Here is a 14,825-nt window from a genome sequence, read left to right on the forward strand (position 1 = left end):
AAAGGAGTCTTGTAAATCTGGTCCTTCCTACCATGGAGAGTGGTTCATTGCCCGTTGCAGTCTATTTACTACTAAAAAATTATAGTTTTTACCTTTAACGTCGTTTCCATTCTACAGCCATTCCCTTCCAAGCAATGCTGACATGTACAATTGCTTTTCTATCGAAGTTGAAGAGGAACTTATATAGAGGATAGTAAAGAACGCTGTAGACAGCAGCAGCTGTCTGTACCTTTATTAACTGCTTGGAAATTATTAGAATATTTCATTTTCAAATGATTTTTATTAGTGATGTGTCTGTTAGAAAAAAATGGTTCAAATGGCTCTGAGCACTATGGGACTCAACTGCTGTGGTCATAAGTCCCCTAGAACTTAGAACTACTTAAACCTAACTAACCTAAGGACATCACACACATCCATGCCCGAGGCAGGATTCGAACCTGCGACCGTAGCGGTCGTGCGGTGCCAGACTGTAGCGCCTTTAACCGCTCGGCCACTCCGGCCGGCGTGTCTGTTAGACAAAAACGTATTTCATTGGGTGTAGGTATTTAGGCATTTTCTATTACTTTTACCCTTTGCTATTACTACGTTGCTCAAAAATATCCTCGCATCTCAAACAAGTTCAGTTAAATAGAGTATTCAATAATAGGGATCTACTGAACAATACTAATCATCTTACCTATGGACCAACAGTCTTTTTAATAAATGTAATAAAATAGTTCAGAACGAAAGAATGAAATATAAAATAAGGCATTTGTAGATATCCGCGTCTTTTCCTTTTCCGCCAGTTGAAATTTAAGATTGGCCCAACAAACGGAAAAATACTTTTTGTCTGTGTTTGTATCAAAATACGAGTATTATCAAGCAGACGATCTTTTATATACCTATGAGATTTTTCGTAATTTGTCTTGCATTTAGTAACTTATTTTCAGTTGTAACCTCATATAAACAACAGATGAAAGTGACTACCACTCGGTACAAATCAAATAGTCAAGTCAGTCAATCAATATGTGATTCGCTCGCTTCACTCGTGAACGACGGAGACTGAATTAGCTCGAATCCACCAAATGATTCTCGCCAAGACCTTCAGATGTGTATATGGCTATGTGGTAATGTTCGGCTGAATACCGGACAGTCAGATATCCGGATATAGGACAGCTATAGGATGGACGGACATTTGGTAACCCGTACCTGGCGAAAGACTGAACTGTTTCATTTCTAATGACCATAGCACAGCGTTAACCTATGAGGGATAGTCATAAAGCTTCAGTTATCATCTCGAAGAATATTTTTACATAATTACATGGTTCAGTCACATTAATGTGACCACTGCCTATGTTCGACGTCAACGTTCAACAATCATTCACAGACGGTAGGTAACAGCGCTAGCAGTGGAGGGTAAAAGAAACGCGACGGGGCGACGCTGAAAACTGAAAACAGTCGCCGTCGTAATGCGGAAACGGAGTGATTTATGTGCTGTCGGAAAGGCAATGGTTGGAAGCATTTTTGAAACAGCTACGTCTGTAATCAGTTCGCGTGCCGCCGTGGTTTAGGTATACCGTCAATGGCAAAATGGTGCTTTCCAAATCCGGCGAAGAGGCAACTGAGTTGCACCACGGGCCATAGATGACAGGGATTATCGACGAATGCGAAGATACGTACGATCGAGTAAACGTGCAGCTGTTGACCAACTGTCCACCCAGATGTAATTGCGTTATATGCTCCATCGGGCAGATGGCAAAAACAGTTTAACAATCCTCTAAGGATCCAGTCCGGAAGAGGGAGCGTTATAGTCTGGGGAATGTTTTCAGCTCATTCCCTGAGTGATTTCGTCATTCTAGAAGGCACAGTGGATCAACACAAGCCTGTTTCTATCGTTGAGGATCATGTCCACCCTGACATGCAGTTTGTTTCTCACAACTCAAAGCAAGGTGTCACACAACTCGCAGTGCACGTGCGTCGTTCGAAGGGCACCAGGGTGAGTTTACCGTACTCAGACACACTGATACATGAATATTCAATGAGCTTTATATCATGATATCTGCATTTTCAAAATAAAAGTAACGACGTGTTGTGGTGGAAGAAATCAACAGCTTCAAATCACTGTAGTACTGTTTAGCCGTTCTAGAAAAGCTACTGATTCCGGTTCTGTCTTACAGCTCGTTGGCTGGTATTGTACATATATCCTGCAGTTAATATTTCTTTGGATATTCGGATGTCTCCAGAGTTTTCTTATTCGTATATAATAATAATAGAGAACCAGTTATTCTTCTGAGATTGAATCTGTCGACCACATGCTCGGGTGCGACTAATGATACTCCCTCACAGCCACGCTCGCACACTGCAATTACAATTTCTCGTTTCCAAGTTTTCCTGGCTGCGGAACTGCGTTACCAGTTAGTCGGCAACCAGTTGACAACGCAGATCACCTGCGTGCGGCGTTCCTTTTCAGTCGCTCCGAGTGAGCACAGCCTAAGAGATTATACAGGAACTCTAAAATCATTCAATTTCTATACAACTTCAAGCTCCCAGGCTACGAGTTTTGCGACGCCATTCCTACTATTTCACCTTGAGGATTCATTTTATCACGTGAAAGACAAAATAAGTTCTGCGATATTTCGACAACGTACCACGTAAAGTAGAACCAATAGGAAGCAAGAATGATCCCCACGTCACAAGAAGAAAGCAAGACGCCATACTGTATTTATCGTGTTCGGTAGAAGCTGATCTTCGGGCGATTTTTTGTTACATGCCATATTCTATGAATATAGTCTATTTCTAGGCGCCATCACATTGAATGTCTCGAGAGCGAATCGTTATTGGTACGATTTGTTGTAATAAAACGACCAGAAATGTCATTTCGGTGGCTAACGAATTTACGTATTTAGTTAATTTTGCATTATAGCTCGCGTGTCATGATAGTAAGATAAGAGGCCACGACCCACTGCAGATTCATGAAAACGTGTCATTCTTGTTATGATTTATTGTTATTAGATGTCAATTAATGACATTTCGGCGATTAAAACCTTTACAAGAGTGTAACATAAAGCACGACAGTGCCGGCTGTAAACTTTCAGTACAACGTAGTTGATTGACACACCACTTTATAGAGCTGAAGGTGCACTGGTAGAGGGATCGCGTCCTGCTGTATGCAATTTTCTTTTTTACCTTTGTGTTTTCTAAAAGGTTGTAGGACTACAGAAATAATTTCTGTAATATTTGATCGGTAAAGATAAGTGCGCTCTCTGTCAGGAGTGGATTGGTTTAGTTTAGTGAACTTTTATCAGCTGCTGTCCCTATTGAGTGGACACGTATCCTTCATTTTTGTCTTTTACCCGTTCACCGATAGTGAAATATTTATTAACATGCAACACAGAGAGAACAACATGACTAGTGTATTGTCAAGAAAGTAAATGTGTATTTTAATAGAGCTAACGTAGGAATTCTATGCGTGTCCATTTTCGTGAACAGACTGTATAGCTTGCAAGCCTGATAAAGCCGAAAACTGTCGCTGGAGAGCGCTGAGAACGCGATATCACGCTAACCATCTAGTGCAGTGCGCTGACGGTGCTGTCTCGTGACGTTGGACATACCATCTGTGTGCGTTTCAGCTCTAGCGGCCTCGTCCCTTATGCCGACGGCTTAACACCACCTCTCATTAGCGAAATTGCTTAAACGTACACTGTTAGTGTCTTTGGAACATACACTAATGACTGCCTGAACGTCTTTGGCAACATAGAGTAGTCAGCGACAATTTATAAAAAAAAAAAAAAACAGCTCAGCTTTGCTTTTGCTTGTTGTTCCGTCGCAGGGCACTCCGAAGGCACCGCACTAGTTTGTAAACAACAAAGATGACCACAAGAGCGGCTGCCAGCAAGACTGCAATGGCGTCGAGCAGCAGCAGCTGCCACCAGCGCAGGTGCGTGGCCGCGCTGCGTAGGTGGGGAGCCCCGTCGTGGCGCAGCACGTACTCCACCCACCACACGGCCCTCTGCAGCGACGTCTCTTGGTGTTCCCGGTAAACCGCCGAGAACTGTTCCATCTTCTCCCGGTAACTGTGGACAAGAGTTTCACCTTATGCATACCTATTGGAAACACCATTCATACTGCCGTGCGACGACATAAAATGATGTGAACAGTGACGAAAGGCTGGAAAGTGCGTTTTTGGTAATAACAGCGCATCAAAAACGAATGTACTCCAGCTTATCAAAAGACTGACCTGAAAAGTAGGGTACCATCTGCCTCATTCTACCTTCAACACTTTTAATTATCTTGCTACTAATTTTGACCTACGAACATATGTATGTTCTTTTTAACATGTACTCGCACAAGTTCCCTAACTGTCACTCGCTCACAATCACTAGTCAATCATTTTCAAGTCGCTCGTACCCATCCACTCCAATCTGTCCATTATCACTGACTCATTAAGCGTAACTCACCGTCAATGTCTCTTTATGTCTTCCTGTTACTGTCTCACAGCCAGTGTCCATCATACTCTCCAACAAATGTTGTCTTCTCTCACTGTCAGTCACTACCTCCCTCTTTCTCTCTCTTATTGCACTATTTCATAAATTAACTCCCTCTGCTGCTACCTCTTATTACTGTCACTGTCTCTCTCTTCCTCATTGTCATTGTCATAGGCTCTGCCTCTCACTATCTCCCATAATCCCTGGCTCTCACCCACTTCCACTTTCTCCGTCTCTTATCCCTCTCTCGCTGCCATTGTCTCCCTCACTCTTTTTCTAGTCCTTTTCTGTCACTGTCAACTATGTTCCTCTGACACTGTGTTCTCTCTTTCTCCACCACTGCCATTGTCTGCTTAGCTCTTTATGTACCACAGCCACTGTCTACTATCGTCCAATTTTATCACCTTTCCATCTCTTCGCCACTGTCACTGTCTCCTTCTCTCTCAGCATAAAAAAGCGCTAATATGTTCACATACAAAAATTTGTGAGAAAATTTTTGAGGGTGCTGAGTAAAGTAGGATGTGGCCCTGGTACCTCACCTTTCAGAGTCCTTTATTAAACAGGAACATATTGTCATTATTTTCTCCGATAGGAGCATTTTTCCGTTGGTTCCATTCTTTTCTTTGCAACATCAGGACATTTCACTCACATCAAAAGAACTTTATTGGAGCGTTAAATTTTGATAATTTAATAAGGTCAAATTGAAGTAACTCAAAACTATATAACTTTACATCTTAGACTGGATTTTATGTGCACGAAAATACTGCATGCGATTCAGTGCTAAAACAACACGGGTTTACCAAAAATCTTGTGATGATAACACATAGCTGGCCGGTGTGGCCGAGCGGTTCTAGGCGCTTCAGTGTGGAACCTTGCGATCGCTACGGTCGCAGGTCCGAATCCTGCCTCGCGCATGGATGTGTATGATGTCCTTAGGTTAGTTAGGTTTAAGTAGTTCTAAGTTATGAGGGACTGATGACCTCAGATGTTGTCCCATACTGCTCAGAGCCGTTTGATGATAACACAGACACTTTACAGCGTATTTCTCGGTGCTACGTCAGTTTGTAAACTACGTATTAGCGGCACACCTGATTCTACGTGCCTGTTTTTACGTTTACAACTAGGCTTGCCTTAAAACGGCTTACTCTCATAACACGCGAGCTGTAACGCAAAAATAACTAAACAGAAAAATCCTTCAACCAAAACTAAGACGTTCCTCGTCATTTTATTACAACAGATGGTTCCAATAACTTTCAAACTCTGTATTTCGACAACTGACAAATATATCAAGAAAATTTTCAGGTTTGTTTGAGATCGGGACCTTAGGAATATTCCGGGAAAATTCAGCTATTTGCTGTGCATAGCCGTCTTGCAATCCGCGCTTCTGTTTTGATTTCCGAAAATCATGATTTTTGGGTTTTCACAGGGACCACCAGTGAACTAAATGACGTCTCCATAAGTCCCTTAAGAGCCATCATAGATCACATGTAACAAAAATGAGTAACCATTTTTCTCCATTAGCTTAAGCTGGATGAAGTGCGTAATATTCAAATTTAGGCCGTGTGCTGTAGAATATTTACAGTAAGACGAGACTTCTGTTAGGCACTCTAATACTCTCTAGGGGCTATAAAAAACACTTGACCCCCACCTTCTAACCACCAATAGAACCAGGGGTGTGATCCCCGGAAAAATCCCATTTTTATGCGGGGCGTTTTGGAACGTATTGGTTGCGCATGCTGTCGCACGTGTAACGAATGGTTGACGCTTTTTTCTAATGCATTAAAATACATTTTGCATGAAATAAAAGATTCAGTGCAATACAATCCCTACTGCTCGCGCACTAAAACTAAGAACTCTAAGCAACAGTACGACTTTTAATATTTTGGTGGTACAAGTATACAGCTTCTTCTTTGAACTAAGAAATTTTACTCAGCACTTACTGTATTGGTCGTTTATTTTTCCACGGAAATGTGTGCGTTTTGCTTCCTTCTCTTCAGCGTTGTCCAGACATATAGACATTTTCCATTAGAGTGCTCAGGTAGTGTTTTGAGTTGTTAAGAATCGTCCTGTATCAGTCACTACATACATTTTCTGACACAGGCGTCTTGCGAGAAACCTAATTCATTCGATTACCATAAGACGATCAAATCTAAAGTACAGAATTTTAGACCGTTCAAACTGATGACAGATTATTATTATTATTATTATTATCACATAAAAAGCATGATACTAATCTAAAATGCGCAACACATTTCAGACGATATGAAACTCAATAAGCAAAAACGAGACTTAGGTATTAAGGAGGTTTAGCCCAAAAAGGAGTACCGCCCACGGCATTAGGAGATGATACCAGGGGCACGATTACTGGTGAATGTGTTGATCCCAAGTTCAATAGATCTGCAAGTGATTAACATACGACTTGTGTCTTAACATGTTCGCGTTATTTATACAAATTACACTGCTACCGCAGACATCTAATGAATCAGTAAAGATCTTTTGTCCCATTTTTAACCGCGTGGGAATTAGTAAGATTCATAGGCCAAAGATCATGTTACCAATTGACGCTACGGAACGTTTGATGTAAGCCCTACGCTACTGTGACGTCACTGTAGACCTATCTTTGGGCCTTCTGTCGAGGTCGACTCAGCCTACACGATACATTTATTCGTAATGTCGTAATGTGTCAATGACGAAATATGTCTATAGCTGTGCCAGATGTCACGTTGTGAGCTGGACTGGTGTTGATACAGATGGTGAAGATATTGACGTTTTGCTGATAAGCAGACAATCATTAGAAATAAAGAATTCATTCTTATATTTTGTACATGTAATGTAGATACCTATACAGATATAACATGTCAAATAAATAATACTGACATGATGTTGGATGTATTGTCGGATGTTGCAAGTAACGCTCCTTACTGGCGCTTAGGTAGGACATTTTGTTACGTAATTTGTAATGTTGTGATATTGTTCTATGCTGGAAAGTGTATGTTAGCTCGAGAATCATCTGATAATCGTCCGACTCTGCATTGTGTCCATAGGGAAATATAATAATAGTAACATCGCGAAATTGTTAGCAATTCGATATCTGGTTAATGTCTCTTGGGGCGAGCCGCTAAGTTAAGTTAATTTCCTTATATTCTTATATGAATTTGAAAGGCAACTGTTTCAGACAAATTTCATGAAACTGTTACTTGTAATGATTAACTTGGTTTCATTTAGTTTAGCAGATTGTTTTTCTGACTGGAATTCTGGTTAGTCATTTCGTTTCAGAATATAAATAATCATTGCAGAAATTAAATTCATCTTTCCAAGGAGTCATGTGACTATGAGAGAGGACAAGTTACTCACTCACCTATTTTTGCATACCGAAATTATGGAAGATTTCACTACAACTTGAGCAAGACTCTAGAAAGATAACAGCCTGGGCAGATGTTGATAGAGCCTGGTAGGGCGCTAAAAGAATGAGGCATTTTTATGGTTCTTAGCTTGTAGAAACGGCGTGTTGGGAGTTGAAAGCAATTGGCGGAGAGCCCATCCCTTAGCAATTCTTCATGTGTAATAGAAATTCACAAGCTTTTGTATTCGCCAAATGTGCAAATAGGCCAGTGACCATTTCCCCCAGCTAATAACAAGGCTTTAGAGGCGCTAAATCCCCCCTCCCAAATGACAGCACAAACTCATATCGAACCAGGGCAGTAGTCAACAAACCTCCATCTCTCAAAAAAAAAAAAAAAAAAAAAAGGAAGAAAAATCCGGCATCTGAGAAACGGTTAGAGATAGAATCTTTATTAAACCTCATAGCTAGGACTAACAAGCTCCAAGGCACAGGTTGTAAGATGGCAAGAACTATGCCCCTTAAATGAAGTCATTAAAGATCACCTAACTCATGTTGAGCGAACAGCAGGGCTGCACAAAAATGACTGACAAGGCACAATGCATCTTGTAGAGGGTATAGTATAGACGTATTGGAATAATTAATGTCGGGTGACGTAAAGTAATTCACACAACACGATAACTTTGTGAAAACGCTTCGATTAGATGGAGGCTAGTTTATCCCAGGGAAGTATTCAGAGCTGAACGTGGCCGGCTGGGGAGCGGCGATGGGAAGCGACAATAGGCAGCTTAGGGCGGCACAAGCTCTGAGAAAGCGGTAATGGGGTGCGCCCTCCAGCTGAATTAGGATGAGTGACAGTGAGTGGGTGGTCGACCCCATGCTGGTGTACTGGGAAGCAGATGGAAAACTTGTAAGCCTGTTGATAAATGTCTGTCGTCCCGTTTTCAGTGAAACATGCAAGAAACCCGTGCAAAGCTATGGTGGAGCGGTCAACAGAGGCCAAAATATGCGTTTTTGTGACTATAGCAACTTCATGCTGAATTCACAGTCTGCAGAGTCTGAAGTAAATCAGGTGAAGAGCGACAGAATGAAATACGTCGGCCTCCAATGGGAACATAGGCCCAAGGAATTTGAAGTACTCTCCTGGGAGTCAGAATTCCGGAAAAATTGGTGTTTTGAGCAGACACTAACCATGATGGGTGGCCTGGAGGAGCTAAATAGCAGAAATTGAGAGGAAGGGAAATTTTGTGGGAATTTGTTCACTTCCCAGAGCAGGCATTGGTCGGCGCTGGGAAGCAATGCATAATTAACGCGACTTGCGCTGCAAGTGGCGTAAATGATTTTGCTGGAGGGGAAACCGAGGCGAAGAGTGGACTGGGAGAAGTCTCCATAGGAGTCTTTCGTTCCCAGCTGGCCTAGAGTGCGGACGTGGCGTTCTTGCCTCAGAAAGAGTGAGAATCTCTGCAGTTTAGGACTTAGCAAATGGAACGATTGGGCTTGGAGATAGAAAGTTTTGGTTCAGCTATGTACTGAGCAAGATAGCTAGGAGTGAATAGACGAGCGCAGCCTTGCAATACCATGAGGCCAGCCGATGTCCTCACAATGACGAAGCCCTGCCACGCTGAATTCGGTGATATTGCACCCGCTGCGACTAGAATTAGGCCACATTAATTTGTTGGATCATGTGAGCAAAGTTTGCACAAGGATTTCATGGGCCGTGTATTGGGGAATTCTTCTCGCATTTCGCATTACGCCTGGGTCAGTCGATAGGAATTAATTTTGATTTATCGTGCTTTACTCCACGTAAACGCAATTTATTACCACTGCCTGATAGGAGAGTCACGTAATGAGATGATGGATGGTTGGGAGTTAAAATAAATTTGTGCTAATTGACTGCATCTGTTTTCAATCAAGCAGTTGAAATCCCAAGTCATTTACTTAATTAATTTTATGTTCAACATTTGCATCTGTTGTTCAATAGCTGAATATAAGATCAATGAGCACCCCTTTTTAATTAAAAGTGATCAATTGTGAATCAATTAATGTCAACACTGCCACCGCAGTTCAATCAGAAGTCACAGGGCCTTATTACTTTCTTTGTGTTATCCGATATTGCGGCAGTTTTGCACACTCTGTTGTTCTGTTAGTCAATTAGCTGGAGTGAACACACGCCAAAACCAGATATGTGATGGGTGGGGTGTTACAAGATGATTTAGATAAAGGTCTTTAAGACTGTATCTGTTCGCTTGTTGCTGTGGGAAGCAACACGACTTCAGAGAAAATCGTCTCTTCCCCCTCTGCAAAAACTTAAAAAAGCCAGTAATTGGCGGTTTCCTTTTTTTTTCAGAGATGGAGGTTTCTTGACTCCTGCCCTGGTTCGACATGAGTTTGTGCAGTCATGTGGGAGGGGTGATTTAGTGTCTCTAAAGACTTGTTATTAGCTCAAGAAATGGTGAAGGTGGCATCGTTCGTGCACTTTGCAGGTAAAAGGAAGTTTTTTCCTGGATTGGTGCGAAGCACTCGGGCACAGGACTTAGGTCTGGAAGCATTTCTAGTCGAGGCTCTGGCATGTGTGGTTGGTGCTTGGGACATACCCTAAGACTGACTTCACTTGCGAGTAGTTTAGACGAGGATCCTGTGGTGAAGTTGTTACTGTACCAACAGTGTGACTTCAAACGCCTTGTACTGCTCGTTTGCTGAGGGCACACTTACTCATTTTTGATTTATCAGTCTTGACGTTTGGTATCCTTGTGCATTCTGTCATATAGGTCAGTCATATTGGTTCTTGGTAAGACCAGCGAACGGATGTGTCACACATTGAAATCTACCTTGATTTCAGAGCTCTGGTAGACAGTAAATTGCGATCCGTCTGCCTGGTCGCTAGACCGTGAGATTTTTGCACTTCTTTCGTGGTCATGATCAATTCACAGGTGCCGCCTCCACGTCTCATCTCTGCCGCACGTACCTCGCCATCTGCAATGTACAGTCTTAGACATAAAAACTGGCCGCCGGCCGGCCGCCACAGACACTAAGTCCGAGTCGTTCACTTAAGGTGGCCAATAAAACTGGCCGCCCCTGACAACTCTAAGTCCGGCCATCTGCACAATCTGGCAACACCGTAAGATGCGGAAGTGTTAGGAGGAAGTGTTGTCTACTTCCGCTGTGTACTCGCACTGTGTGAGCCCGTGGTCTAGCGGTAATAGTCGCGCATTCTAAACTTATAGTCGCCTGTTCGCGTCCTCTTATACGTATATTTTTTTTTTACTACATTTCGGCCCTCGTATAAAGTTATGAGTCTGATTGAACATCGAAGATAATTCCCTTGACATTCTACCCACCAGCAATAACAAGTATTCCAGAAACAATTCAGCAGGACAGCTCGTGGCTGCGTCGCGATCATAACAGCTTACGCTCGAGCGTTTCCTCGCGCTGCAGCGGCTATCGGCCACCGGCCAGACGCCACCCGCCGCCTGAAATCCGGCGCCGCCCATGTGAACGCGGCGCGACGCTGTCAGTATATGTTTTAACTGTCATTTTCGAATTTGAAGTTCTAGTTATCATCTTGCAGTTAAGCATTGCATTTTGCATACTTGAAAATCATGAACTACGGTTAAGCATTGTAAAATTGAGTCGCAAGTGGAAGAAGGTGTAACATCTGCAACACAACGTTTACTTTTGGTAAAACAGAGGGGTGAATGCAGAGGAGGCAACTAGAAAGATTTGAACTGTGTGTGGAGCGAGTGCTTTTGGGAAAAATACGCCAGAAAAAGATATTCTTGTTTCAACAAAGATCGTTCTGGCATGAATGATTTTCCACATTAAGGAAGTCTCGACTACTGATACATGTGATAGATTACCATTTCACCATCATGCGAAATTTGCAATCAACAGGCAAAGTTCAGATGTCTGGCGTAGGAGTACTGCATGCTCTAATTCGAAACAACAAAAATCATGGAGTGACTATTACTGAACGTCATCAGGTCGCTCATTGAGAAGAAATGAAAGGCTGAGCCCCACCAAAAGACGTAAACTCGAGCAAAGAGTAGTGTGAACATAATATTTTACATCTGATAGCTCCAAAAGTGTGTTTTGGGCTACGAATTCTGCCCCACGGGGTATGTGCAACACAGCTGGAATTTGTTGCCAACAACTAAGACACCTTTTGGTGGCAGTGTAAGGAAATCGAGCAACAAAACTACATCACCTGTGCTACTGCATGATGACGCACTCTGTTGATTTGAGAAACAAAACTGTCCAGGAGATTGATAGTAAAGTCGTCTCTCAGGCATTTGTATTGATAGGGAAGTCCTCTCTCAAGCACATGTCCCTCTCGTCATTTATTCGTAAAAATTTACCTTTCCCGCTCTTGATCGATCAACCGTCAAGGCAATTCATTTCTAGACGAAAATACTCTTAAAACTACGCTGGTTTAATGACATCGTTAGAACTAGTGGGTTTCTACGGGCGTAGAATTTGTAAACAACATTTGCAAGGTCAGATTGTTTTAGATATCGTGAAAGAAAATTGTGCTCCTGATTAATTTCTCTTTGGCGGTTTCTGATGCGTTTAGTAAACTAATGGAAAATTTAATTAAAATATTCACTGTACTAATACAAATTAAATTCAGCTTACTACAGTAACAACACGACGGCAGTCTATCTTAATAAAACATTAAGTGTCTATAAGACGATTGATCTTATTTTAACGCGAATTAGAAGGATATAACCGATTTTTGACATCGAAAAGATCTGTATTTACTTCATTTCGTGTATCATTCGCAAGTATTCTGAAAATGTGTCATTTCATAGATAAAATTATGTATTCACAACAACAAAAAATATGTAGGTAGAAAACAAAAGTGGCATTATGAATTTGGCAGTACCGTAAGGTTTTCGTTCTGACACTAACAAGGCGAGGCCGCCAATTGTGAAATTCAGATTCGATTCATACTGCGCATAATAAAAGCTCATGGCCAGAGGTGTAATGTGGCAAAGCACCAAGATGCACTTCTCAGCCGTTGTCGAGAAAATCGACAGTTAATAGAAACGGTTGCGGTGAAATACTCTCTACGATGTATAACTTCCTATAGCGTCGTGGCGCAGCGGTAAGTGCTCGTGCTCGTAAGTCAAAGGTCGCCGGATCAAATCTCGAGCCATGCAGTTTTTTTTTAGTATTTGTTTTTTGTAATTCAAATATATATATATATATATATATATATATATATATATATATATATATATATATATATCATGGGGTCTCTAATTCGAACGTTTGACTTACACTATACGTATTCGTTTCGGAATATCGTTTCTACGTCTTCCGTTAACTACACGTGTAAACATTATGAAGACAATTAATAACATTTGTGAAATACAACTTTGTTTGCAGAAAACATAATCATGTTCGAAGTCGCCAGTTTTTCCACGACAAACGACTTTCAACAACTTATTATATGCATAATTGTTGCAACTGATTGCCGGGAATTATATATATATATATATAAATTACAAATAACAAATACTAAAAAAAAAAGTTGGATGGCGCGAGATTTGATCCGGCGACCTTCAGATTACGAACGACGCTGTAGCAAGTTCCAACTCGTAGAGAGTATTTCACCTCAACGGTTTCTTTTAACTGTCGATTTTCTCGACAACGGCTGAGAAGTGCATCTTGGTGCTTTGCCACATTACACCTCTGGCTATGAGCTTTTATTATGCGCAATATGAATCGAATCTGAATTTCACAATTGGTGGCCTCCCCTTGTAACGGTTCCTGAAAGTAGCAAGACCAATTTTGCTCGAGCGTTGTCTTACGATTCCCTTATTGAGTTTGTATCTGCCTGATTGTAGCTCTGCTACAAAAGAATTAAAAGTCTGGCTTTCAGCGAGTCTCGAAAGGCGAACGAAAGCAGCTTGCACCTGGTAGCCAAGCATGTTACCTCAGAACTGGTTTTTTCCTAAAGTGGGAAGACATCCTTTTGAGGTTCAATTGTTGGCAAATGTCAGTCAGACATGTGCCGTTGGTCTAAACGTTTCGGTGTGTTGAATTTGTACCAATGATTTTTCTACAGGATTTTTCTGTCCCAAATAGAGAGTTGAAGTCTCCCATTAGTATTTTCACGTCATCTAGGTGAATTTTGCTCATAGTATTTTGAGTGTGTTCCAGAATTTTTCGACATTTTCGGTGTTCTTCTTATTTTCGATGTTGGTGGGGACATGTGCATTGATGAGTTTATATTTTTTACTGGGGCTCTTAATGGGCATAGTCGTAAGTCGGTTGTTGATGGGCAGGCCGCGGTGGCCGTGCGGTTCTAGGCGCTTCAGTCCGGAACCGCGCGACTGCTACGGTCGCAGGCTCGAATCCTGCTTCGGGCATGGATGTGTGTGATGTCCTTAGGTTAGTTAGGTTTAAGTTCTAGGGGACTGATGACCTCCACTGTTGAGTCCCATAGTGCTCAGAGCCATTTGAACCATTTCATTGTTGATGGGTGTGATTTCTTTGACAGAGTTGATGATAGATCTGTGTTCGAGAAATTCAATGCCAAAGGTTGGTACGCCTTTCGCTACCTTTTGTTGTATTTTGCTCTTGAAGATTCAATGGTTTCCGTAATGCAGGGATTCATTGTCAGTTAGTCGTGGTTCTTGAAGAGCAAGGGTGAGAATTTTTTGTCGGTCGATTTCTTATGTGAGATTATTTAGTTTTCGTGTTTTGATCAATGTATCGATGTTTAGTTTTCAAGTGCATGTTTTCTGCTAGTAGGGTAATTTACCAGGGATCTTCGATATTCTCTGCCGTGCTAACCTGGACTCCCCAGAATCCGAAAATCCGACTGCCGCCTGTCGACAGGCGGGTTGTGTACCACCTGGGGTAATGTTGACTTTGCTTGCATAGTTCATGTTTGTTTGTGTCTCATTGGTTTGGCCTGGGTGATTCCAGGACCGGACAGGACCATAGGGTGTTGAAGCCTTTGCAACCAAATATTTTCAGCTGATCTCATTGAGCTGACAGACGGTGACCAGAGT

The 14,825-nt window shown here is 41.9% G+C and overlaps 1 protein-coding gene across 1 annotated transcript in view; it reads right to left on the reverse strand.

Moving 5' to 3' along the window:
* Positions 1 to 3,775: 3,775 nt before the first annotated feature.
* The window catches only part of LOC124788834 (UDP-glucosyltransferase 2-like), a 99,900-nt gene continuing 88,850 nt past the window's right edge, over positions 3,776 to 14,825 (reverse strand). The window contains exon 6 of the mRNA XM_047256116.1: positions 3,776 to 4,052. Within this exon, the coding sequence (XP_047112072.1) occupies positions 3,776 to 4,052 (277 nt within the window). The remainder of the gene's footprint in view (positions 4,053 to 14,825) is intronic.

Source organism: Schistocerca piceifrons, chromosome 3, assembly GCF_021461385.2.
Source record: "Schistocerca piceifrons isolate TAMUIC-IGC-003096 chromosome 3, iqSchPice1.1, whole genome shotgun sequence".
Taxonomy (NCBI): domain Eukaryota; kingdom Metazoa; phylum Arthropoda; class Insecta; order Orthoptera; family Acrididae; genus Schistocerca; species Schistocerca piceifrons.